At 45.6% G+C, this 24,629-nt stretch overlaps 1 protein-coding gene across 2 annotated transcripts in view; it reads right to left on the reverse strand.

Moving 5' to 3' along the window:
* lt (vacuolar protein sorting-associated protein light) overlaps nucleotides 1-24,629 on the reverse strand; it is a 101,239-nt gene that overhangs the window by 10,874 nt on the left and 65,736 nt on the right. The window contains exons 16-20 of one of the 2 annotated variants that reach the window (XM_084595537.1): nucleotides 18,912-19,104; nucleotides 17,819-18,014; nucleotides 14,916-15,056; nucleotides 5,442-5,578; nucleotides 4,505-4,604 (exon numbers count right to left, since the gene is read on the reverse strand). In XM_084595537.1, the coding sequence (XP_084451663.1) occupies nucleotides 4,505-4,604; nucleotides 5,442-5,578; nucleotides 14,916-15,056; nucleotides 17,819-18,014; nucleotides 18,912-19,104 (767 nt within the window). The remainder of the gene's footprint in view (nucleotides 1-4,504; nucleotides 4,605-5,441; nucleotides 5,579-14,915; nucleotides 15,057-17,818; nucleotides 18,015-18,911; nucleotides 19,105-24,629) is intronic. The other variant, XM_084595538.1, reaches the window with a different exon arrangement.

The following is a 24,629-nucleotide window of genomic DNA, read 5'->3' on the forward strand; positions in this document are numbered from 1 at the left end:
GTTCGAGCAGCGCACGAGCAGACGACTTTCGCAGCTACCGGAAGTGTGTTCGTGACGTCATGGTTGCAGTGACCGCAGCGAATGGCAGCTTCTAGCAAGCCTTGCCAGTCAACCGACCCGTGACGTCACGGGATTAGGAAATAGTTCCATGCGACACCGCCAAGAGACATTCCCTCTGCCTGCGAATTTCAAAAAACGCTGTTTTTAAAAATTAATAATAAATCGCTGGCTTTGTTCCAAGGAGTTATACTTTGCGTTAATGCTCAAAAGGATGTGTTCTACACACTGAACACGTTTATCAGTGGTTTCTTGGGGGCCGTTTCCGTGGACTTTTAAGTGCTGAGTCAACCAGAAAGTGACAACCATGCTTTAGAACAAAATGTCCACTTGGGCTTTTGTCTCACAGGACAAAATTTCATTCTGCCATTTCTACGTTTTGTCACAGTTGTACAACTTCTTTGCCGCATGGTTTTTATAGCACAATCTAAATGCATGTTAAATACAGCTGATCATAATAAAAGAGAAGGCCAAAATAAACTTCATGTATTTTCTAATCATGACAGAGCATCACTACCAAATCGCGCAGTCATTCACAAACAAAAAAGACCAAAAACTCGTACGCACAAAATAATATTCACTGAAGAAAGCCAAACCTTGCATTTTGAGACAGACGTAAAAAGAAAAAGTGAGTGCCGGGATTTTTGAGTGTTATATAAACTGAAACACCCCACTAGCTCCTAGTTCTGAACTACGCAATAATAAATAAATCACAAGAAGAAAACTTATGCATTCAACACTGACACCCAGTCCTCAGCAAGAGAGAAGAAGAACAGGGCAGCTGAGGAGCATGGTAGGGTACACAATAAGCCAACAGTTTTTAAGCCCAAGGAAAGCAGAGAGAAATGTCAGTTTTTGGTCACATGTTATGTCATGCACCATCTATAAAGTAATAGGACATTTCGTGTTCGCAGCTACAGTTGGGTGTATGTGACACTGCTGAATAGAACTCTTCAGGTTTGGCCACACATAACATGAACCGCTTCAAAAGTACTGAAGGCTGCTACTGTGGCACAGCTGGTTAAGTATAGTACATACCACTCATGGAGGTCATGGGTTCAGGTCCCACTGGTGCCATGCGGTTGTCTTTTCATATGCTTCCGGAAGAAGTTATCTTATATACATTCGAACCCGGTTATATTGAACCCAGATATATCGAATTTTGGTTATATCGAACTCACGAAATCTCCCCTTGAAAATCCCATGTAAAAGTATAGGAAAGCCGCATCATATATCGAACTCAATTTCACCGGTCGTTCAATAGATCGAACTCCGCACCATGCACTGGAAAGTGTGCCTTCCCCAAAGACGATCACATCACGCTTGGCCGTTTGCCACGTGACGTTTTCAAGCCACGCACGGAAGGAATGAGAGGCGACGGCTGGTCTTTGCAGCGCCGCGCCCATTTTCCAAAGGCGCGCGCCAACACATGAGGTTTGCAAGCCATGTGCGTGGGTGTGCCCATTCTTTTGCCGAGCTATCTCTCTCCTTCAGCACGCGCAACGCATGCGCCAAGCCAGCTCAGCCCGTTTTCAGCAGACGTCGGACACTTTCTCCAGCGTGTGTTGCGAACCCTCTGCGTGCGGCGGCGCGGCGGCTTACGTGGCTATGGCGCCTACGGATGTTAAAAAGCGGCACCTCTGTTTTTTTTTTTTTTGCGAGAGTCATTTTTTTTTATTGTTGTGCTGTACGCGCGCCGTAGCGTAAAATATGGCGGCTGCGGATGTTAAGAAGCGGCAGGTTTTTTTCTTTTTTTGGGGGGGATTTTTATTTTATTTTTTGTTTAATCGTTTATCTTTGCATGTATGAATCAGCGAAAGCACGCGGTCAGCTGCTGCGATCATGATGCCCGCCCCAAGCGCGGCATGATAAATCGAACCAGGCTTGTGCAATCAAGCCATCACGGGCACTCTGCCAGTTCGCTCCCTGCCACCGCAGGAGCTATCAAAAGATAAACGCGCCCTGACGTTATCGCTGCGCAGCATCTTGGCACGCTGCCAATGAGCTGTGGATGAGACGACCGAAACGGACTGACGCGCGCCATCGACATGCAAGTAAAAATGCTCGCGATTTCTGCCGCCGCAGTGACACAGAAACATTGTTTTGAGCTGCCGCGGTGGCTCGAGCGGCGAAAGGGACGCAGTTCCAACAAGTTTGAAAATGTTCGCTCTGTCGCTGCCGCTCGTCGCTGAGATCGCTCAGTCGCTTGCATGTGAGCGAGCTGGCCTTTACGCATTTTTTTTTTCGAATTCTCGGGTGCAAAAGTGGAGGGCGGGTTCATTATACGAGTGAGTTGATTACGCGACAAATACGGTATCGTTTTTTCGCATCGTAAGTGCCATCACAAGCTGATTTTTGTATATCGAATTATTGATATATCGAACTATTTCGTGATCCCCTTCGAGTTCGATATATCCAGGTTCGAATATCAAATTTTAGTTATATCGAACTCACGAAATATCCCTTTGAAAACCCCATGTAAAGGTATAGGAAAGCCGCGTCATATATCGAACTCAATTTTATCGGTCGTTAAATATATCGAACTCCTCACCACGCATTGGAAAGTGTGCCTTTTCCAAAGACGATCGCATCATCCTCGGCCGTTTGTCGTGTGACGTTTTCAAGCCACACGCAGAAGGGATGAGACGGGACAGTTCGGGGACGGCTGGTCTAGGGCAGCGCCACGCCCATTCCCCAAAGGCGCACGCATCTGCGGTTATCGTTACCCGCACGCCAGCACATGTCGTTTGCAAGCCTTGTGCGCAAATAAACCAGAGAGAACCGGTGGGAACAAGAAGAGAAAAACGCGACAGAGCGAAACGCAAGGGTGTGCCCATTCTTTTGCCGAGCTATTTCTCTCCTTCCTCTCTCCTGGCCTTCGTTCGCAGTAGCACGCGCTACGCATGCCCCAAGCCAGATCAGCCCGTTTTCAGAGAGAACGTCGGACGCTTTCTCCAGCGTGTGTTGCGAACCCACTTAGCACAGCGGCTGACATGGCTATGGCGGCTGGGGTGGTGGTGGTGACTATGGTTTATTTTTTGGGGTGGGGATACTGGTCACGTCTTATGTTGGCTACCTTTGTGGCATCACTCTTGGTGACCAGGGGGAAGGGGAAGTTGGAATTAGGGGAAGGTTGGGGAGGGGGAGGTTGCTGATGCCGTGGACGTTAAAAAACGGCAGACCTCTCTCTCTCTCTCTCCTTTTTTTTTTTTTTTTTTTTTGCGAGAGGCGTTCATTTTTATCGTTGTGCTGTACGCAAGATAAGGCGGTTGCGGACGTTAGGAAGCGGCAATTGTATTTTTTGTTTGTGTGGGAGTCGTTTATCCTTGCATGTATGAATCAATGAAAGCACGCAGTCAGCTGTGATCATGACACTGGCTTTAGCATTTATCGCTTCAAACAGCATTTAGCTATCATGCTTTCCAATGATTTTGTGGCAGTAGACTACGCCTGCCCAAGCGCGGCGTGATAAATCGAACCAGGCTCGTGCAATCAAGCCATCACGGGCACTCTGTCAAGTTCGCTCCCCGCCACCCAGCAGGAGCTATCAAAAGATAAACATGCTGTGACGTTATCGCTGCTGTGCAGCAGCTTGGCACGCTGCCATGAAATGAGCTGTGGATGAGACGACCGAAACGGAGTGGCGCACGCCATCGACATGCAAGCGAAAACGCTCGCGATTTCTGCCGCGGCGACACAGAAACCTTGTTTTGAGCTGCCGCAGTGGCTCGAGCGGCGAGAGAGACGCAGTTCCAACAAGGTAGAAATTTTTCGCTCTGTCACTGAGATCGCTGAATCGCTTGCATGTTAGCGAGCTGGCCAAACACTTTTTTTTTTTTTTTTACAAATTCTCGGGTGCAAAAGTGGAGGGTGGGCTCATTATGGGATTGGGTTGATTGCGCGAAAAATATGGTAGGTATAGTTTTTTCGCATCGTAAGTGCCGTCACAAGCCGATTTCTGTATATCGAATTATCGATATATCGAACTATTTCGCGAATTCCTTCGAGTTCGATATATCCGAGTTCAACTGTATAGTAATTTCTAGATTAACGCCCTCATCTAATCAATGAAACCCTTATTCAAAACATGTAATAACAGTCAATATGTCTTCAATGGCTTGTAAGATTCCTGGCTTCTTTCGTGAACAAGCCCCAAAATAAGCTACAAGAGGTTCCAATTAGTCTGATCACAAAAACTACCTTTAGGATGTTCTAAATTTTGTAAACCTTAAGAAAAAAAAAACATCAGTGCGCCTCAATAAATCTCCATGCAGGTGCCATGAATGAACCCTGACACGAGAAGAAATGGGCAGTGCCTGTCCCAGTGTAACCGCTGTGTTGTTCCTCATTTTATTTAGGAATCAGCTGAGTTTTTCCAGGTGTACGGACCTGATGACACACACCACCCAGCACGGGCAGAGGCAGGGAGGAATCACAGGGCACTCACGGGCAATGGCGATGCCTCGGCTCTGCTGTCGGTGCAGCTTTTGCAACAGGCCGATGCAGTCAGACACCAGGATCTTCTTGCAGCCCTCGCGCAGAGAGATCTGCACAGGCACGCATCATCCCTCATTATGTTGGCAGGCCACCACATTGCTAACAGCTTGCTTCAAACTTTTACGATCGAAAATTCTGCCCCGAGAACTAATTATGAGCACCTGACCCCATGCATTTCGTTAAAATGCAGTGGCCCGATATCACTGACCCTACTTCCCATACCCGTCTCTTCAATTAACCTCCTCAAGGTTTGAGATGTTTCTGCCAATGCCAAACAGTTTCTTACAAAAACGGGCACTATATTCCTGAGAGAATAAAAGAAGAAAGGAAAGAAAGCTTTTTCTTATGATCATGTGTGTGTGTGCTAGTCTGTGTCCACCACCCGCTGGTGTAAATCAGCCAAAGCATCAGAGATTGAGGAATTAGCTCATTCTGGTATTGCCCAATTTCAACTGACCTTCACATTGTTATGCGCTGTCATTACACAGGAGCTTCTTCAAAATTTTTCCCAGCTGCTGCTGCCAAGAAAAACAAAACTGTGAGGACAGTCAAGTCTGCCTCAAGCATTCCTTGGCAGTGTAGAGGTAGCATGCCTGACCATGATGCCAATTATATAGGTTCGATTGCAGCACTTGAACAATATATTTTTCTTTTGAGCAAAAGTGCTTCGCTCTGGCATCATGCCCCTCTGAGCCAATCTGTATTTTCTCGACATCGCGCTGACGCCCCATTTTTCATTTTATGGAGCACTTAACACTGTCACGTTTAAAAGCATGCTTCTGCAGTCGTGGAGGTACCACTTGTGTGGCCACCTTGCTCATGTGCCTTGTGGAGCCAAAGAAGAGGTCTGATCCAACCCGGATGGAGAGGAATGAAGATGCACGCACCTGCAGGTTGTAGTCACGCATGATCTTAACCAGGGAGTCCCGCAACTGGGGGATGTCCAGACCAACGGGGATCTTCTCAATAAGCAGGATGGGGTTCACGTGAGCCCCAATCTTGTGCAGGAGGGTTGTGATGAAGGCTGCGGCAAGGCAGGAGGACAGTGTGACTGCACACTCTAAGGCCGAGTTTTTGCCTCGGTTGAGGGATTTCTTTACGCTGGCACCTCCCCATTTTCTATAGACATGACTACCGGTTGAGGCAAATGTTTTTTACAAATCTTGCCAGTGATGGGTGTGCTGCATTCTGGATTTTTAAATGCTCCCAACATAGAGCTTACACTTCAGAAAACAGTTCTGGCCAGAAAAGCACGCTGGCTGGTCCTCAACTGGTATTCGTAACACTGCACTAATTTTATGACAGTGGCCACTGCATGTATAGATGATTTTTTCAAATTTTTTCCAGCATTGAAACAGTCATTATAATGGTTGAACAAAAAATCACTGACAGAATCTGCAAACACACAGCACAATGACAACCACTGTGTGCCACAAACCACAAATATGTCCTCCTGCCAGCGTTCGATCAACGCAGCTAGCTACATCTTTTCCTCTCTTTCCCAAAAATTCAGTCCATACAAGTACGCCATTATAACCTTTTTTTTTTCGCAGTAGAAAGGCACTAATAAAGTAAGTATCAATAATATTAATGTGATGACATATTCACCATTGTAGTGCCCAAGAAGAGACCACAGAGACTACACAACATACTACAAAGAAAGCTGAGTTATCACAAAACCCACTGCAACGTTGGCCATTTATCTGCTCACCAACCCAGCAGTGCACTGAGGCATATCAGCACATCAGGTTATGCTCCCTCGTATCATCCTGCCTAACTACCATGGGAGGTGGATAAACCTTCGGTGTGCCTGCATGTCCCAAGGATGCTGAAAAATATTGATGGTGCCAATTAGTGGGCTGAAGCAACTTACTCAGGCGCTGACTTGGTCATTAAAACTTCCTGTCGGGCGAGTTGGTAGTTCAGCTTGAGTAGGGGTTTTATAGCGCAAATAAAGACAAGGACAAGAGTGTAAAGGTCTATTCACACTTGCAACTAGATGAGGTCGCATAACTACCAGTCGCGCGACCTGAGGAGAGGAGCTCGCCACTACCGATGTTCACACTTGCGACTGTCGCCTTCTCATTCTGTTCTCATTCTGAACGAGAACCACCGGGAATGACGCCGTTCGCGAGATTTTTCCATTTGCTTCGAAGCGAAACGCTTGCGCCATCCTTGCACTCGTCCCGCATACTTCTAATTTTGCCCGCAAAACATCATGTTTAATATTCAAGTGAGGAGGAGGAGGATGTCGTCACCGTTTTGATGTGCGCTGCGGCCCCGCGAGCAGTTGCAGCGCACTAAGCGCAGAAACAATGACGACGGCGTCGGTGGTCTGCTAATGATAACATCTTATTGATAAAGCCCCTGGAAAAACTCTTTTTGAGCGCTATCGGTGCCACCTGCCTCAGGTTCGCCTGGTTCAGTACATCAGGCACAGTTGGGAGTAGGAGAGCTGCTGGGCGACGACAGCGAACGTCGGTAGCAGCCGCTTGCCAGACACAGCTTTTTCAGGCGAGCCCGTGCACATGCCGCGCTCGTGTTTCCAGGAGAACGCCGACAACGAATAGATGGTGTCAATCACCATGGTGTCAATATAAAGCTTAACGAGCAGTTGAATTCTTCCCGTTCTCCAGAATGTTGCGCCTGCGTGAAAATCCCAGTTCTCAAAAGTTCTTGGTACATACCGGATAGTCCGAATATCTTTCCAATCTCCTCCCAGGCCATATCCTTCTTCTCCCTGCCTTTGAATTCCGGGTGCTGTTGGTTGAAAAGGTAGGGGTATTCTTTAATTGCATTGAGAAGGTGCTCGGTCGAGTACTCCATTTTCTTGTCTTCCCACCAATTTCCAATTTGCCGCTGGCGATGACATCCGCATGTGCGCAGGCATGACCTACTTCCGGGACCTCGCTGATTGGTGACATGGTTTGCGACTAGTAGACGCACGACTGGAAATTCGAGCAGTGCCTGATCAGCCCGCGGCAGTTGTTTTTCGACCAATGCTACCATTTGCGACTGTCGCTTTTCGACCAAAACAGTCGTGCGACCGCTGCTAGTCGTAAGTGTTAACGGGCCTTAAGTGTTTGTGTGTCGCCTCTCTTGAACTTGTCTTTGTGCTGTGAAACCCCTACATCAAGATCTGGTCAGAATATCAGACTATATACCAGAATATCAGCATAAGTATCAACTGCAGCCACGTTGATACCGAGCCAGAAGATGACCCTCCAGCTCCTTTTAAGCTATAACTCTTTACCAACCGCTGCCGAGTTTGTTGCCCTTTGGGAATTGATTTGCTAAACTTGTGGGGAAACACCTCAAAAGTGGTGCCTAATCACAGAGTCAAAGCCAGCATTACAAATTTTGGAGAGTTTCCGATGCCACACCGCCTACCACGCTCTTGCACTAAACATCAAAGAGCTCCTTACATCTGCCCAAGACTACAAAATAACATATTTCCATGGATCCCTGAACATTATGGGGTCGATGAAATGAACATTGTATTGCATTGTATATTGGGTTTTTTGGCGCATAAGAAACCCAGGCTATCATGCGCCAGGAACAAGGTTTATGTTTATTTTGTAAATAAGGACTGATCTTTTTTTTCTTTTTTTTAAAGTTTGTTCAGAAGGTTCGCATCCTTTAGGAAATGGAGAACATTGTTCACTTCAACCAGTGCATCTTCTCCCAACAGCAGGCTGAGATGAAGAGGGATCTGTTCTGTGTAAGAATGTGTAAAATATCTTTTCCACAAGTTCTCTAGTTTAGTACATGAAAGTAGGATGTGATTTATTGTTAGTTCACCTCAATATCCTTGACACAGAGGTCTGTCTTCTTTCTTTAGAATGAAGCTATGTGTCAGATGAGTGTGTCCGATGCGAAGACGACATAAAATGACTTCGATGAAACGTTTTTGGTGACTGCACGATTTCCATTCTTCAATGATCGGTTTGACAAGGTGTAACTTATTATTTATTTCGTTGTTCCATGATGTCTGCCATTTTACTCTCAATTTTCTCTTTACAAGTCTTAGAACATCTTTATGTGGTATGTTGACTGGCTGTATTTTAGTACGACAGGCTGCTGCGGCACATGCATCAGCTCTTTCATTTTCGCTGATTCCAACGTGGCTTGGTACTCAACAGACTTTAATTGTATGTCCCTGTGTTTCTGCAGCTATTATATTATGTATGATGTCTCCGATTAGAGGGTCTGTAGTGTTTCTATGATTTAATGCTGTGATAACGCTGAGAGAATCGGTATAAATGATGCTATTTTCAATACCGGTCTTTAATATTTTTTCTACTGCTAACAAAATAGCGCGACATTCAGCTGTGAAAATTGATGAGAACTCCGGTAACTACTATTTTTTCCCATTTTCTTTGTATCACAGCACTTCCAACATGGAACTCTGTTTTAGACCCATCTGTGCAGAACTCTGTGTAAACTCTGTATATTTCATTTAGTGCCAAGAACTACTGTAGTATGTGTTCATGTGGTGTTTGTTTCTCACGGAAATGTGTAAGTGCAATGTCGTGTGCAGCAGGGAAATGGTACCAGGGTGGCAGTGGACTGGATTTTCTGGCAATATTTGGAAGAGAATGAAGTATGTCTAATTCTTGGCATATCTGTTGAAAACGAAGAATTATTGGTCTGATTGTCTGAGGTTTGGTTTCAAACAGTGTTCTAGATGGGCACTGGGTAACTATGGGGTGACAGACATGTTTTGGCAGAGACCTTAATTTGAGTACATATGCGCATGTAAGCATTGTTCTTCTGTCTGTGAGGGGTGGTTCATTTGTTTCAATATAAATACTATGTACAGGAGATGTTCTATATGCACCAGTTGAGAGCCGTAAACCTAAGTTGTGTACTGGGTTCAACCGTTTCAGATAAAAAAGTCCCGCTGACCGATACACTATACATCCATAATCTAACATAGAGCGGGTTACAGACCGATAGACTTTTAAAAGACAAGCTCTGTCAGAACCCCAGTGTTTTCTTGAGAGTATCTTAAGTATGTTTAATGAGTGTGCTGCTTTCTTTTTGAGAATGTTTATGTGAGGTAGAAAGGTTAGCTTTTTATCAAAAGTAATACCGAGAAATTTGTGCTCGCTTCATCGTGGCGGAGGGGCTTGCGAAACTCGATGAAGTCGTGAGCTCTGCTGTGTAGGGCCACCCAAGATAGACAGGTCACGGCAGAGAGTTCTGACAAAATGTGATTCACTGGAGAAGGTAATGGCAACCCACTCCAGTATTTCCTGCCAAGAAAACCCTATGGCCAGTCACAATACCATTAATGATATGGCGCCGGAAGTTGAGTGCCCCAAATTGGAAGGCGTCCCACATGTTACTGGGGATGAACAAAGGGCGATTCCTAGTAGCTCCAGGACGAATGAAGCGGCTGGGCTAAAGCCAAAAGGACGCTCAGTTGTGGATGTGTTGGGAAGCGACCGGAAAGTCCGATGTTGCAATGAGATATATCACATAGCAACATGGAATGTAAGATCTATGACGCAAGGTAAACTGGATGTCGTCAAGCGAGAAATGGACAGATTGAACATTGATATCTTGGGTATCAGCGAGCTCAAGTGGACCGGAATGGGAGAATTTAACTCCGGCGACCATTATGTCTTTTACTGTGGGCACGAATCCAAGAGAAGGAATGGGGTCGCTCTCATAGTAAACAGGAGAATGGGCAAAGCAGTGCTAGGATACAACCCCAAAAACGACCGAATGATTTCACTTCGGATCCAAGGTCACCCTTTCAACATAACTGTTATCCAAGTCTATGCACCGACCACTACTGCTTAAGAAGCTGACGTTGAGAGATTTTATGCGGACCTACAATGCCTTTTAGACTGCACCCCATCATCAGACGTCGTTTTTCTCATAGGAGACTGGAATGCTAAGGTCGGGAGTGAAGAAATATCCGGAATTATAGGCAAGTTCGGTCTTGGTGAGTCAAATGAAGCTGGGCAGAGGCTAGTAGAGTTTTGTCAAGAAAACAACCTGACCATAGCGAATACTCATTTTCAACGGCACAAGAGGCGCCTGTACACATGGACTTCACCGGACAGTCTGTACAGGAATCAGATCGATTATATTCTTTGCCGGCAGAGATGGAGAAGCGCTATACAAGCAGTAAAAACAAGGCCTGGGGCCGATTGTGGCACCGATCATCAGCTTCTTGTTGCCAAAATTAAGCTTCGATTGAGGAAAACGCAGAAAACTAGAAGGCCTTTTAGGTATGTTCTGGATCAAATTCCATTAGAATATGCTGTGGAAGTGAGGAATCGATTGCTGTGGAAGTGAGGAATCGATTTCAAGAATTAGATCTAGAAGACAGAGAGCCCGAAGAGATGTGGACTGATGTTCGTGATATAATACAAGAAGTTGCTACTAAGGTAGTTCCAAAGCAAAAGAAATGCAAGAAAGCAAACTGGTTATCTGAAGATGCTTTGCAAATAGCTTAGGAAAGGAGGATGGCAAAAGTTATGGGGGAAAGAGAAAGATACAAGGTTCTCAATGCGGATTTTCAGAAAATAGCAAGGAGAGATAAGAATGCCTTCCTGAACATACAGTGCCAAGCAGTTGAGGACAACAGCCAATTAAGGAACACAAGAGCTCTGTATAAGACAATCAAAGATATCAAAGGAAGCTTCTGTGCTAAGCTGGGCGTGATAAAGGACGAACGAGGCAAGGACCTCACTGAAGCCTCAGAGATAAAGAAGAGGTGGCAGGAATACACAGAAGAACTGTACAAGAAGAAGCCGAATGTGCAAACCCAACATAAGACGGTTGTGATTACTGATCTCGAGCCGGGCATCCTGAGGAGTGAAGTTGAATGGGCCTTAGCCAGCCTTGCTAAGAACAAAGCTAGCGGAATTGACGGCATTCCAGCTGAGTTGCTTCAAAACCTCAACCATGACGCTGTTAACATTCTGCATACATTATGTCAGAAGATTTGGACAACCCTGCAGTGGCCACAGGATTGGAGGAGGTCAGTTTACATCCCTATTCCAAAGAAAGGCAGTGCCAAAGATTGTTCCAACTACCGCACGATCGCGCTTATTTCGCATGCTAGCAAGGTGATGTTGAAAATCCTCCAAGGTAGGCTGCAGCAGTATGTGGATCGGGAGCTTCCGGACGTGCAAGCTGGGTTTCGTAAGGGCAGAGGAACTAAAGACCAAATTGCCAACCTTCGCTGGATTCTGGAAAAAGCAAGAGAGTTCCAGAAACCCATCTACTTCTGCTTTACTGATTATGCGAAAGCGTTTGACTGCATAGATCACAGCAGATTGTGGCAAGCTCTCCAAGAGATGGGAGTTCCAATTCACCTCATCTGTCTTCTCAAGAACCTGTATGAAGGGCAAGAGGCCACAGTAAGAACTGGGCATGGTCTTACTGATTGGTTTCCGGTCGAGAAAGGAGTGAGGCAAGGCTGCATACTGTCGCCCTGCCTATTTAACCTATATGCAGAGTGCATCATGAGGAAGGCCGGTCTGGACGAGTCTTCAGCTGGAGTGAAGATTGCTGGAAAACTTATCAACAATCTTAGATATGTGGATGATACTACTTTAATAGCAGAAATTGAAGTGGAACTCAAGAGACTTCTGATGCGCGTACAAGAAGAGAGTGAGAAGTTTGGGCTTAAACTGAACATTAAAAAGACAAAGATCATGGCGTCTTGCCCTATCAAGTCCTGGAGCATCAAGGGACAAGAAGTGGAAGCTGTGACAGATTTTCTCTTCTTGGGCTCCAAGATTACCTCGGAAGGAGACTGCAGCCATGAAATTAGGAGACGCCTGCTTCTGGGAAAGAGAGCAATGGTTAGCCTTGACCGCCTAGTAAAGAGCAGAAACATTAGTCTGCCAACCAAGATCCGTATAACTCGTGCCATGGTCTTTCCAGTTGTGATGTATGGATGCGAGAGTTGGACTGTGAAAAAGGCTGACCGCCGAAGAATTGACGCGTTTGAACTGTGGTGCTGGCGAAGACTCTTGAGAGTTCCTTGGACTGCCAGCAGATCAAATCAGTCGATACTGTCGACCATAAACCCTGACTGCTCATTGGAGGGTCAAATTCTAAAGTTAAAGCTCAGCTACTTTGGTCATCCGATGAGAAGAGAGGAGTCGCTGGAGAAAGATTTGATGTTGAGAAAGGTTGAGGGTCGCCGGAGAAGGGGTAGGCAGCGAACGCGATGGTTAGATGGCATCCTCGAGGCACTGCAGATGAAGTTATGTGATGTTAGGAAGATAGTGAGAGACCGGAAATCGTGGCGTGACATGGTCCATAGGGTCACGAAGAGTCGGACACGACTGAATGACTGAACTGAACTGAACTTTGATGGGTAGCACAGTTTCTTTTAGGTGCAGGTAAGGGTCGGTATGTAAGCCTCATTTGAGTGAGAAGAGGACAACCACTGATTTCTGTGGGGAAAACTGGAAACCATTTTTGTCCGCCCATGTAACTAGCCTATTTATTGTTAACTGTATCTGCCGCTCACACGTTGATATGTTTGATGATGTGCATGCAATTTGGAGATCGTTAACGTAGAGTGAATACATAATAGATTTCGGGATTATTCTGGACAATGAATTTATTTTAATAACAGGCAGATGCTGAAGCAAACAGCGCTCTCAGCAGTGGCCTCTGAACAGTTGTGCCTTTTTCAAGAGCGGATACCACATGTCTTCTTTCACATTCTATGAGTGCAATGGCAGCTTACTGGGCCCGGCCAGGCACCCGAAACATGAGTCTCAGAAGACTAGATTGGATACTGTAATTTCCGGGTCCGCGTGAAATGCTGCACCATCACAAATCTTGATCTATCATAGACTACGTTTAAACGTGGCTTCCTCGTGCAAATACTTCCATTTAAATGAACAAGTGGACTCCCCAGAATGTTCAACTTGTGGCATTACGGAGACCGTGGAGTATATACAGTAGAACCCCACTATAGTAAACTCGGATATAGTAAAGTGAAACTGAAGTCCCAGTTCATCTTCTTAGACAACTGTACATTTTCCCCCCTGTATAGTAAAGACGTTTTTGGTAAAAATTGGTTATAGTAAAATGCGTCTGGCTGAGGCGACACCTTCCCACAAAATGAAATCGCCGCATGTGTGCTACTTAAAATTGCGAAGCAATCTTGTTTTTTAAAAAAAGAAAGCAACAACACCGTGTGTTCTTTTTAAATGGCTTTACCACTAGGCTTAGTAGCATTCAGGAGAAGCCAACTTTATGTAGGCCTTGAAGCCATGAGGGAAAGCAAGCAGCGCATAGAAAAAAAAGAAAGTAAAGTGTCTACAAGCATAGAAAGAAGGCGGCGCGATCCTTTCACAAATTAAAGGTGAGTAAAAGTGCAGCAAGAAATAGGAAAGGGAAGAAACGACCGAATATTTACAGCACTGTGCATCACGAGGCAGTAGTGGCAAGAACTGGAGGTGCGGCATGCGCGGTTTTGCAGTACTTGACTGCCGTGCGCATTTCTCCTCTACTCTCTTCTTACCGTCAGAAACAGCAGAAGATGATGCCGTGTTCATGCAATGCTTTGGCTTTCACATGAAATCAAACTCAGCTGTATTCATAGCCACATTGCTCTCATGCTTAAGAAATACTTCCACAAGAATGGGACGAATAGACGATAAGAGAGAGATGGAAGGTATTTTAGAGTGTTTTTATAATTAAGCAACAAGGTGTTTTCAGCCATTTAGTTACCAAACGGCAACTTCAGGGCCATGTTATCACCAACCACTGATATAGTAAAGATTTTCGCTGGTCCTTGTGACATTACAATAAAGGGGTATAAGGGGGTTGTAAGGGGGGGCACGGCATAGTGTGCCCAACATATGCATGCAAAAGGATACTACTAGCTGCTTCCTTGAAACGTTTGGACAGTTTGGACAGGCCACTCTCGGAGAATTCACTACAGGGTGCTTGGCCAGACAAGTGGAAAGCTTTGCAGGCAATGTGGGCTTTTTGCTGTTTCTTAAGCAACATGGGACTGGGCTCACACTGGTGAGACAAGTTACTGTGCCTGTATGTTTAGGTCATACTTCTTCTCGTCACATCATCACCTATCATGACCCTCTTTCTTCTCCTTTCCTTTTTACCTGGCGCACAGTAGCAGGCGCTCAGTTTTTCGGCCGACCTCTGTGCCTTTCCATTCAATAAACACACCTCCCTATCAGCAAAATAACAAAATCAGCAGCAAGTGCTTCGTACATCCATTCGTGGTTCAGTGCACTAGTTCGTGGTTAATCGATGCCTCCGGCAAATGGCACGTGCCAAGTATGTGGCAGCACCTCGTTCCCCAGCCGTTCACTCGGTGTAACCCAAAAGAAATGGGACACACGCACGGGGTTTGTCGAGCGAGTACTGGATGAGGTCCGTCCAGAGGTCGGCGTCATCATGCTCCTTGCAGAAGGCGATGGCCTGGTGCACATCCCCGAGCTTGTCCATGATTTGCTTCAGGGCCTCCTTTGTGTTGCCCATGCGCTCTGCATTCAACCACAAGGCCATTAACCAACCCCCGCCAGGTGCCCAGCAAACACACATTGGAAGCAACCTGTGCACCAGACTGCTACCATTCCACGGGCACTAAGACAGCGGCTGGCAACAAGCAGGGCTCTGAGAGCACTTCACGGTGCGGTCTAAAGGGTGGATGCTACACACACCCAGCATGCCTCACAGTGACATCACTCAGTTTGCTGCATGGAATTTCACTAAGACCATTTCCTGCATTGCACCTACCTCTGCAGTGCAGGAAATCATGCAGTGCGTGGGATGAAGCTGAAAACTGCCTTCAATTCAAGCCTGAAAAAATGCAGAAAATGCTTGGGCTTTTTCAAAAATTCAATTTTGCCTGAAGGAAGTACTAGCATGTACAGTAGGACAAGAAATGCACAGACAGAAAGAAGAAAGCAAAAAAAGCAATGATAACAAATGGATGGATACGAATGCTCAAGGTGTTGCCTCAACAGGTTTTGTGTAACTGAGCAATCAAATTAGCTCCTTTCAATGGCTATGACATGGTGCTGTTCACACTTGGTGTCTAATACTCCTGTCACACGGGCTATCTCAAAGCTCACTGAGTCAATGGCCATCGAAGTTTTGAGGGCCACTAAGATGCATCGCTGCCACATGGCAAACTCCAATGACCATTGGGTAGTGAAGTGAGTGTGTGATCCGACAGATGGTACTACAGGTAACGTCGAGTAAAATTATTAACTGTAGAATAAAATGAGGCGGATACTGGACTGGGTGCTATTTTTAATTCAAAGTCTGTTCAGAGAAGCGCATTCGATACTTCACAGTTTGGCATAACCCACAGGTAAAATGACGATAGGCTAACGACACACACTTTGTTTCAGTCGTTTCAGAATCATTAACTTAGCACTGGAGAAGCTGTCACAACTCGGTGGTCGTATTTACTGCCTTCGTAGCAGCTGTTCTTGCAGCATTTGTGAGGCTCTTCTTGGTCTTGGTTGTCGCACAGCACACTCAAGTTCAAACAAGGATGAAACACTGCAGCACACTGCGCTGCAAAATACAGCGTTGGCTTGCTGCCATCTGACTACCATACATTCTGCAGAGCAACCATCTTGACTGCTGAAAAATGACTTGAATTAATTGTAGCCTAAAATTTTGTTATTCAATCAAAAAAGATATTTTGTTTTTTTAGTTTCTATGCCATCTTCTTCACTTCATGATGACTTTAGAGTTGCATTCAATGTCCCTTGAGATTCCAATGGCCATTCGCAGACCTCATTGAGTCAATGCCCATCGAGCTTAATGGTTATTGAAGACCGCCGTGTGGCAGTAGCCAATACCCATTGAGTTCGACCTACATTGACTAAATGAACATTAAAACTACTCCTGTGGCAGGGGTATTACATAGCTACGACAATGGAGAGGGTGTCTGCAAAATAGAGTTCTGATTTATTGTTCGTCTAGTAAGAATGAAAGAGAATAAATCAACTGCATATGTGCACAAAAACAAATAAAATCTTAAAATTTACGGAAGTAAAACAAAAAAAAAAAAAATTCTTGCAGCAGTTTGAGCATCGCAAAAGAGAACTGTGCCTTCCCATTCATAGAGGGAGACTGGCTGCATCCTGAGGTGTCGAGTTCGTGCACAGGAGGATCTAGCAGAAGAATGAATAGAAAGAGCAATAGCACCCGAGAAGTAAAAATTTCATTAAGTTTAGGAGAACTTCCATGTCAATTCCAATTGCTGCCTTTCATGCACACCCTGAAACAGCAGACCCACTTCAGCTGTGAAAGTTGTCCTTTGATTTCAGTCGGCCGCTCCTTGACCACTTTGCACTGTTTCGGCACCATTTCTGCCACAGACGTGTGTTTGTATTTAGGTGGCGCTCGTTTATTGCCATCTAGTGAAATATTTTTTAGGTTGCCATCTTGCGGTGTTTTGCAAGTGCAATTTGGATACGAGCAACAATGTGACACTGTTAAAGGCCCCGTCCTCCAGAAAATGTGGCGTCAGCATGCGCACTGAGAGAGAAAAATCATGAGCACGCCTCTGACAGGTGGTAGCTTGGCAGTGACGTGACAACACTGACTGGTCACTGGGATGTGTGATGTGACATGAAAACTCGGGCAGTTCCTTGTTGGTAGACGTCAAAGTAAAAAAACCTTTGGAAGATTACTTTACTAAATGTTATCATGTAACATACACTGCCACTATTAGCAAGCTTGCATATCAATTTTAGGAATAGTTCTGTTCAGATAAATTTATGAGAGGAACATATTTTCTGCGCCCTTTAAGTTCATCATAAAGGGAGTCTACAGTACTAAGCATGCTGAAGATCTTGCATGCAACCTCATCACTGTTGTGCCAAAAAAACTATTCTAAGCTAGGCTTTCACCCTGTTAGTATGCTAAGAATACGAACGTTCAAGTCACCTTCTTGCATATGGCTTCAACAGCGCTTCATGGCACAGTGTAGTGTACTTCATAGGGGTACAGTCTAGTGCAATTTGAAGGCTATCACGTTCTTTCCAGCAAAACAGACAGAGAAATTTTTCCTGGAGTGACTGCCACTTAGTCACCAACAAACATGACAGTGCAAGAAAGAAAAATCTTTTGGCTAGCCAAGCCGATGCATTTGTTATTGGATTGTAGCAAAACGTACCGTATTTGAGCCTTCTAATCGGAGTATTAGGCCAGAAATGATCACCTTCAAATTGTGCTAGACTGTATACTTGCCCATTTGGGAGCATCTGAGCAGCTGAGCACTCACTGAGGAGGAAGATGGTCTCGGCGGTAAGCTTCTCCCGTTCCTGGCATAGCCGCAGGGCCTCCTCGAGTGGGTAGCTGTGAGAGCGGCGCAGCAGTGGCAGCAGCTTGGACGGAGCAAAATCGGCGTACAGGCGGGCCAGCTCCATGTGCTGGCCCTCACACAGAGCTGGGCTGCGCTCGAACAGTGCGTCCAGATACTGCAAGTGGATCGCACCACATCTAATGGTTCATGAGCCACAAGGGTCATCCGGAGACAAGCAGCAGATTAAATGGCCGCAGTTAGCTCTGTACCCTGCGCGAACAGACTTCACTACCCGGCAGTAATAGTTAGCTAGATGGTAAGGTCTCTGTCTTTTGCCAATACCATGTTTTTCCATGGGGCAAGTGCAGCGTTAGCTCAGTGACAAAAAAACAACAAAATAAGTGGACTTACGGGGTTTGAGCATTGGCACCACAGCCCAGGAATGCATCACAAAATAACAGCTTGAGGGGCGAGTTGGTGCTTCATAGTACCCAAAAATGTGGTGCAATGAACACAATCACGTGAATAGAAAGCCTGTGTTGAGTTTTCTATTCACGTGATTTTGTTCATTGCACCACATTTCTGGGTACTATGCAGGAATGCATAAGTTTCACCATTTTACAGAAGTGTCCCCAGACCAAATGTTCTTTTCCAGGAACATGCATACGTTTATGGCTGTTGAACTAATGGCAAACATACTTTCTCTGTTGCCTTAGCGAGCTAGAGTAATCAATGAAAACGTGATTGTGACACATTAGTGTCGTAGTAAGAAAAACCATTGTGTTGTCCTGCTCCTGATATTAAAACTAAAGCTTGCAAATCTTCATATAGTCATTGATTTACCTTTTACATCTCCAAATGAAATCTTCATCTCCTTCTTGAATTATAAACAAAATTAGAAGAATGTGACCACACGCATCTTGGCCACACAACATCACTACAGCTTTTGTGCCAGAGCAATAAAACCAGCTTGAACTAGCCTTTTAGCAGAAATTCGGGTGTCATTACAGACATCTGCAACTGTAAGTGCGCAATGAACAAGATCAGTGGAAAGGAGGGACAGGCCGCTCACCTGGAACAGGGCACGTGGCTGTGGCCTCAGGCGATCGGCGACAGTGGCCGGGGGCAGGCGGTCGGTGGAGGCCACCAGCAGCTGGGTGGCCTTCTTCTCGTCCAGCCGAATGAGCAACGCCAGCTTCTCCTGCACCACGTTGTACAGGCCATGCTTCTGCACCAGCGAGAACACTGCGTCTGCTGCACCGATTCTGCAAGACAATGGACGGCCATCCCTCTGTTTATGTGAAAGACACATAGTAGCATACAGTTTGCTTCAGTGTGTGCGTGGTTGTGCGGAGGTGTTCAAATGCATCTCTCCCGACGGTCATATCTACAACTGGTTCCTATGTCACAACAGTGCCACTCTTACCATGTATGGCATATTAAAAGGACACAAAGAGGGCAATCTGCTTCGTCCAGTTGTGGACTTCATGCAGTTCCCATTGAACAAGCTCTCCGGGTACCTTCGCCAAGTGCTTGCGTCTCCAGTGGGAAAAAAAATTCGAGGGGTGCACCTAAATCTACTTACGTGCGGTAATGCATAAGCAATCAGGGGCTTCTTTGGTCTTGCGTTGGCTTTAGTTGGCTTGTTATACAGGTTCTGTATTGCATGGTTGGCTATGGCTTGGATTCGGGCTATGGCTAATGTGGCTAGTCATTATGCAGTGTCATTAAGGCACTATAGCCAATTAATCATGACTGGATTCAGTATTGGCTTGTTATGTGGGTTCTGGTCCAGATTTCTGGCTATGACACTGGATTCGAGCTATGACTAATGTGGCTAGTCAGTCATTATGCAATGTGAAGTTGACATTAGCATCCGTGCTTGTGGATCCTGCGGTCGAGTGTTGCAAGAAAGCCCTGAATAAAGGTGCGACTTTGCCTCAGTGAACCGCATTTAAAACTGGTGACCTCTGCCGTCTCCTAAAATTCTGCCTCTTTATTACAGTGAAAACTAGTCAACTTGAACCTCGATAATTCAAATTTCTGGATGATTCGAATTTCACTGCTTGGTCTGGTCAAGCTTCACACAGGTCTGTGCATAAAAAAGGCTGTTAATTTGAACATCAGTCTGTTCTGCCACAGATCATTTCAAATAAGCACCGCTGCACCTGTGTGGCTTGGTGCTTGGCACATGGCCAAAGAAGCGCTCCGAAGATAGGGTGGCATAGTTAAAATCATAGAAGAACTAGCGTTCCTGTGATGTGCATGCAACGTCTAACATGACGGAACATGGACAGCCTTGTCTCCTATAATAGACAGACTGCACAGTTTCCATTTCGCTTTGCTTTTCTGAGCTTCTCACCGTTCGCGCCAGCCAGTGGCAATGACGGCTATAAGCAACACATCAGCTAGCCAACCGATCACATCTGCATGATGTTTCGGACGATCATTGGTGGCTCTCGGTGTTTTTCATGCCCCCATCCACGTGGTTCTTCCACCAATCCAACGTTCCAAAAATGGGTGCTTATCATGCGGTGAAACCTCACTCGCAATGCAGGCTGCTCGTGAGGGGGCACTGCCGCTACTGTGTCGCACTGTTAGGAATGCCAAGGAGGCCCTTACCAATTTCCAGCAGTGCAGTTTTGACGCTCCCAGTAGTGGGCATACAATGAAGCATTGATGGGAACGCGACAAAATAGTTACTGTCGCATTGTTCTCGTCTAAAAAGCCTGAGACAAATGCCAGTGTTTCATCAAATATATTAAATATAAAGCGAGTGGTTCATGTCAGTTTTTCAATAATTCAAACGTCTTTTCCAGCCCCGTGAAGTTCAAATTACCGAACTTTTACTGTATGTATGTGACCTTCAATAATACATTTTACAGACAAATTTTCGGAACACGGGTGCCCTCAGCTTCAGTTGCATGTGCCAACTTTACCCTAGAATGCATAGAATCCGCAGAAGTTTGTTCCTTTAGTTCCCCCCCCCCCCTTCCCGCTCCCTGCAGTCTTTTGTAAGTTGTTGACCAGCAAGACATGCAAAATTTGTTTCACAGCTCAGCATGCTCCAGAAAAGCATCCAGTTTACCCTAGAAGAAGAAGTGGATGGCCGCATTGTTTTTCTCGACATCTTCGTGAAATGCATTCTCTGGAGACAGCTCACAGTTTATCGCAAGTCCACTCACACCGGAAACTACCTAACTTTCAATAATCCCACTGGACACAAGTGGTCAATCACTACGGTACTGTTTAACCAACCCTTTCAGAATATCCTTGAGTCCAAAGCACAGAGCAAGAGAAGTAAAACAGGTCAGGCGAGACCTTATGCAGAATGGCTATCCAGCTCAGATGCTGCGGTTACAGGACAGCGTGTCTATGCCTGCCAAACTGAACTGTGACATGAACAAAGAAGCTGGCACCTATACTGTATGCTTGTGGCATGCACGAAACCTTCACTTGCATTTTTACTGACTACGCCATTCGCATGGCACATGTCCCTTTAAGCAAACTACAGTTGAACCCGGATATATCAAATTTTGGTTATATCGAACTCACGGAATATCCCCTTGAAACTCCATGTAAAAGTATACGAAAGTTGCGTCATATATCGAACTCAATTTCACCGGTCGTTCGATATATCGAATTCCGCACCACGCACTGGACAGTGTGCCTTCCCCAAAGACTATCACATCACCCTCGGCCGTTTGCTGAGTGACGTTTTCAAGCCATGCGCGGAAGGAATGAGAAGGGACAGTTAGGTGACGGCTGGTCTACGGCAGCGCCACGCCCATTCCCCAAAGACGCGCGCATCTGCGGTTATCGTTTCCCGCACGCCAACATGTGACGTTTGCCAACCATGTGCGCGAATGAACCAGAGAGAACCAGTGGGAACGAGAGGGGAAAAACGAGATAGAGCGAAGCGCAAGTGTGTGCCCATTCTTTTGTCGAGCTATCTCTCTCCTTTCTCTTTCCCGGCCTTCGGTCGCAGTAGCACGTGCTACGCATGCGCCAAGCCAGCTCAGCCCGTTTTCAGACAGAACGTCGAACGCTTTCTCCGGCGTGTGTTGCAAACCCTCTGTGCACGGCGGCTGACGTGCTATGGCACCTGCAGACGTTAAGAAGCGGCAGATATATATTTATATATATAAATATATATTTTTTTTGCGAGAGTCCTTAATTCTTATCGTTGTGCTGTATGCACGGCATAGCCTAAGATATGGCAGCTGCGCACGTTAGGAAGCGGCAGCTTTTTTTTTTTTTCTTTTTGCAGGAGTCGTTTATCCTTGCATGTACGAATCAACGAAAGCACACGGTCAGCTGCGATCATGACACTGGCTTTTAGCATTTTTCGCTTCAAACAGCATTTAGCTATCACGCTTTCCAATGATTTTGTGGCAGTAGACTACGCCCGCCCAAGCGCGGCGTAATCAAACCAGGCTCGTGCAATCAAGCCATCACGGGCACTCTGCCAAGTTCGCTCTCCGTCCCCAGCAGGAGCTATCAAAAGATAAACACGTCGTGACGTTATCGCTGCTGCGCAGCATCTTGGCACGCTGCCAAGAAATGAGCTGTAGATGAGACGACCGAAACGGAGTGGCGCATGCCATCGACATGCAAGCGAAAACGCTCGCGATTTCTGCTGCGGCGACACAGAAACCTTGTTTTGAGCTGCCACGGTGGCTCGAGCGGCGAGAGGGACGCAGTTCCAACAAGTTGTAAAATTTTCGCTCGTCGCTGAGATCGCTCAATCGCTTGCATGTGAGCGAGCTGGCCTTAAAGCTTTTTTTTTTTTTTTTTAAATTCTCTAGTGCAAAGGTAGAGGATGGGTTCGATATGGGAGTTCGCATCGTAAGTGCCGTCACAAGTCAATTTCTGTGTATCGAATTATTGATATATCGAACTATTTCGCGATCCTCTTCGAGTTCGATATATCCGGGTTCGACTGTATAACAACATCCCTATCGGGTCAAGGACCTCATTACACAGCTATGTATCCAGGGGTTGTCTGCAAGATACCCTGTCATGACTGTGACGCTGCCTGCACTGGTGAAACCAGAAAATTCAAGACGAGGCTAAAGCAACGCCAAGATTACATTACCCAAGGCAGAACTCACTGAAACACTTCAGCGGAACATCGCCGAGACAATAGCCATGCCATCGATTGAGATGCGGCAGGTGCGATTGCCAAGGAAACATCATTGCCGAAACGCTTGCTCATCGAATCACCGTACATCTAATTAATGCCAAATACGATAAACTGGACAGGAGAAAATCTTCCATAGATATAGACCTGCTCTTTCCGAAAATCGCCCCTAAATAGCTAACCTTCTCACACTTTGCTTCATCGTAGTCAAGGGACCCGTATTGGCAATGAAACATCAATCGTTTTCCTTCCATTTCTCAACTTTGCCAAGAGTAGGTTTTTTGTTCAGTCAAAAGCCTATCATTAACTTTTTCCCTTGGCAGCCACTTCTTGCATGAAAGAGTAAGTAGCCCATGTGACAAGTGCTATTCGGAAATGTGACGTTTCGCCGAGAGTTCAGACGAATGAGAATCTTAATATCTGAATATTCTAGAGGCCAGAATAGTATAAATAATAAAAATGCCATGCAAACTGAATATAAACATTATTTGCAAATGATTCAAACTTTAAAATATTTGCACCCACCTCTATTTTTACTATACTAAATTCAACATGCAAAAGACTAAGATAATGTTCAACAGCCTTGGGAAGGAACAGCAGTTTATGTTAGGAAGCGAAGCACTTGAAGTAGTCGGCAAATATATGTCTAATTAGGTCAGGTAGCAACCGCTGAGGAAAATAACAAGGAGAATAAGATTGGGATGGAGCGCAATAGGCAAGCACTCGCAGATTATAACTACCAGCTTACCGGTATTGCTCAAGAGGAAAGTATACAACAGTTGCATCTTACCTGTACTCCCCTATGGGGCTGAAACGTAGAGGCTAAATTAAGTTGAGGACAATGCAGAGGACTATGGAACGAAAAATGGTAGGGGTAAGATTATACGAGATAGGAAGCGTGCAGAGTGGGTCAGAGAAATACCTCATGTTACCGACATTCTAGTGGAAATCGAGAAGAAGAAATGGGCATTGGTGGGACATGTAGTGTGAAGAGAGGATAACCAATGGTCGTTTAGGGTAACAAACTCGATTCCAAGAGAAGGAAAACGTAGCAGGGGTTGGCAGAAAGTTAGCCGGGCGGATACGTTTGAACATTCGCAGGGGGTCAAGTGCATGCAGCTCGCACTAGACCGGGTTAATTGGAGGAATATGGGAGAGGCCTTCGCCCTGCAGTGGGTATAGTCAGGCTGCTGCTGATGATGATTTTTACTATGCGTGTGCACAGATTACTGTTTTCATGAATGCTGTGTCCACATCCTCCTGAGGAATTAAATAAAAATTGTGCCCCCATTCTTGTTAAAAAAAAATAAGGATATGTTAATTCATTTTCCGAGGCATGACAAATATTTTTTGATGCACTGGGAAATGTCCTCTATCACGAAATTTTCGAAGCACACAATGACAGTAGAGTTCCTCCCAAGCTTCAATGTGTGCTGGCTATATGCACTCCAAGCATGAGTGCCCTTGAGAGCTTAAGAGAGTTTTAATTATTCTGCTAGAATAAACACGAACCTGATGGCTTTTTATGACCTCCACTATGAAACAGGCTTGTACTAATTCTCATCTTTTGAGGGGGAGGTGAGCTGAATATGACCTTTACCTTAAACACTAGACGAAGGCACTAGTCATGATAGACACCGAAGAAAA

The sequence above is a fragment of the Amblyomma maculatum genome, chromosome 2, assembly GCF_055883805.1.
Source record: "Amblyomma maculatum isolate TAMU_Amacu chromosome 2, ASM5588380v1, whole genome shotgun sequence".
NCBI classification, from domain to species: Eukaryota; Metazoa; Arthropoda; class Arachnida; order Ixodida; family Ixodidae; genus Amblyomma; species Amblyomma maculatum.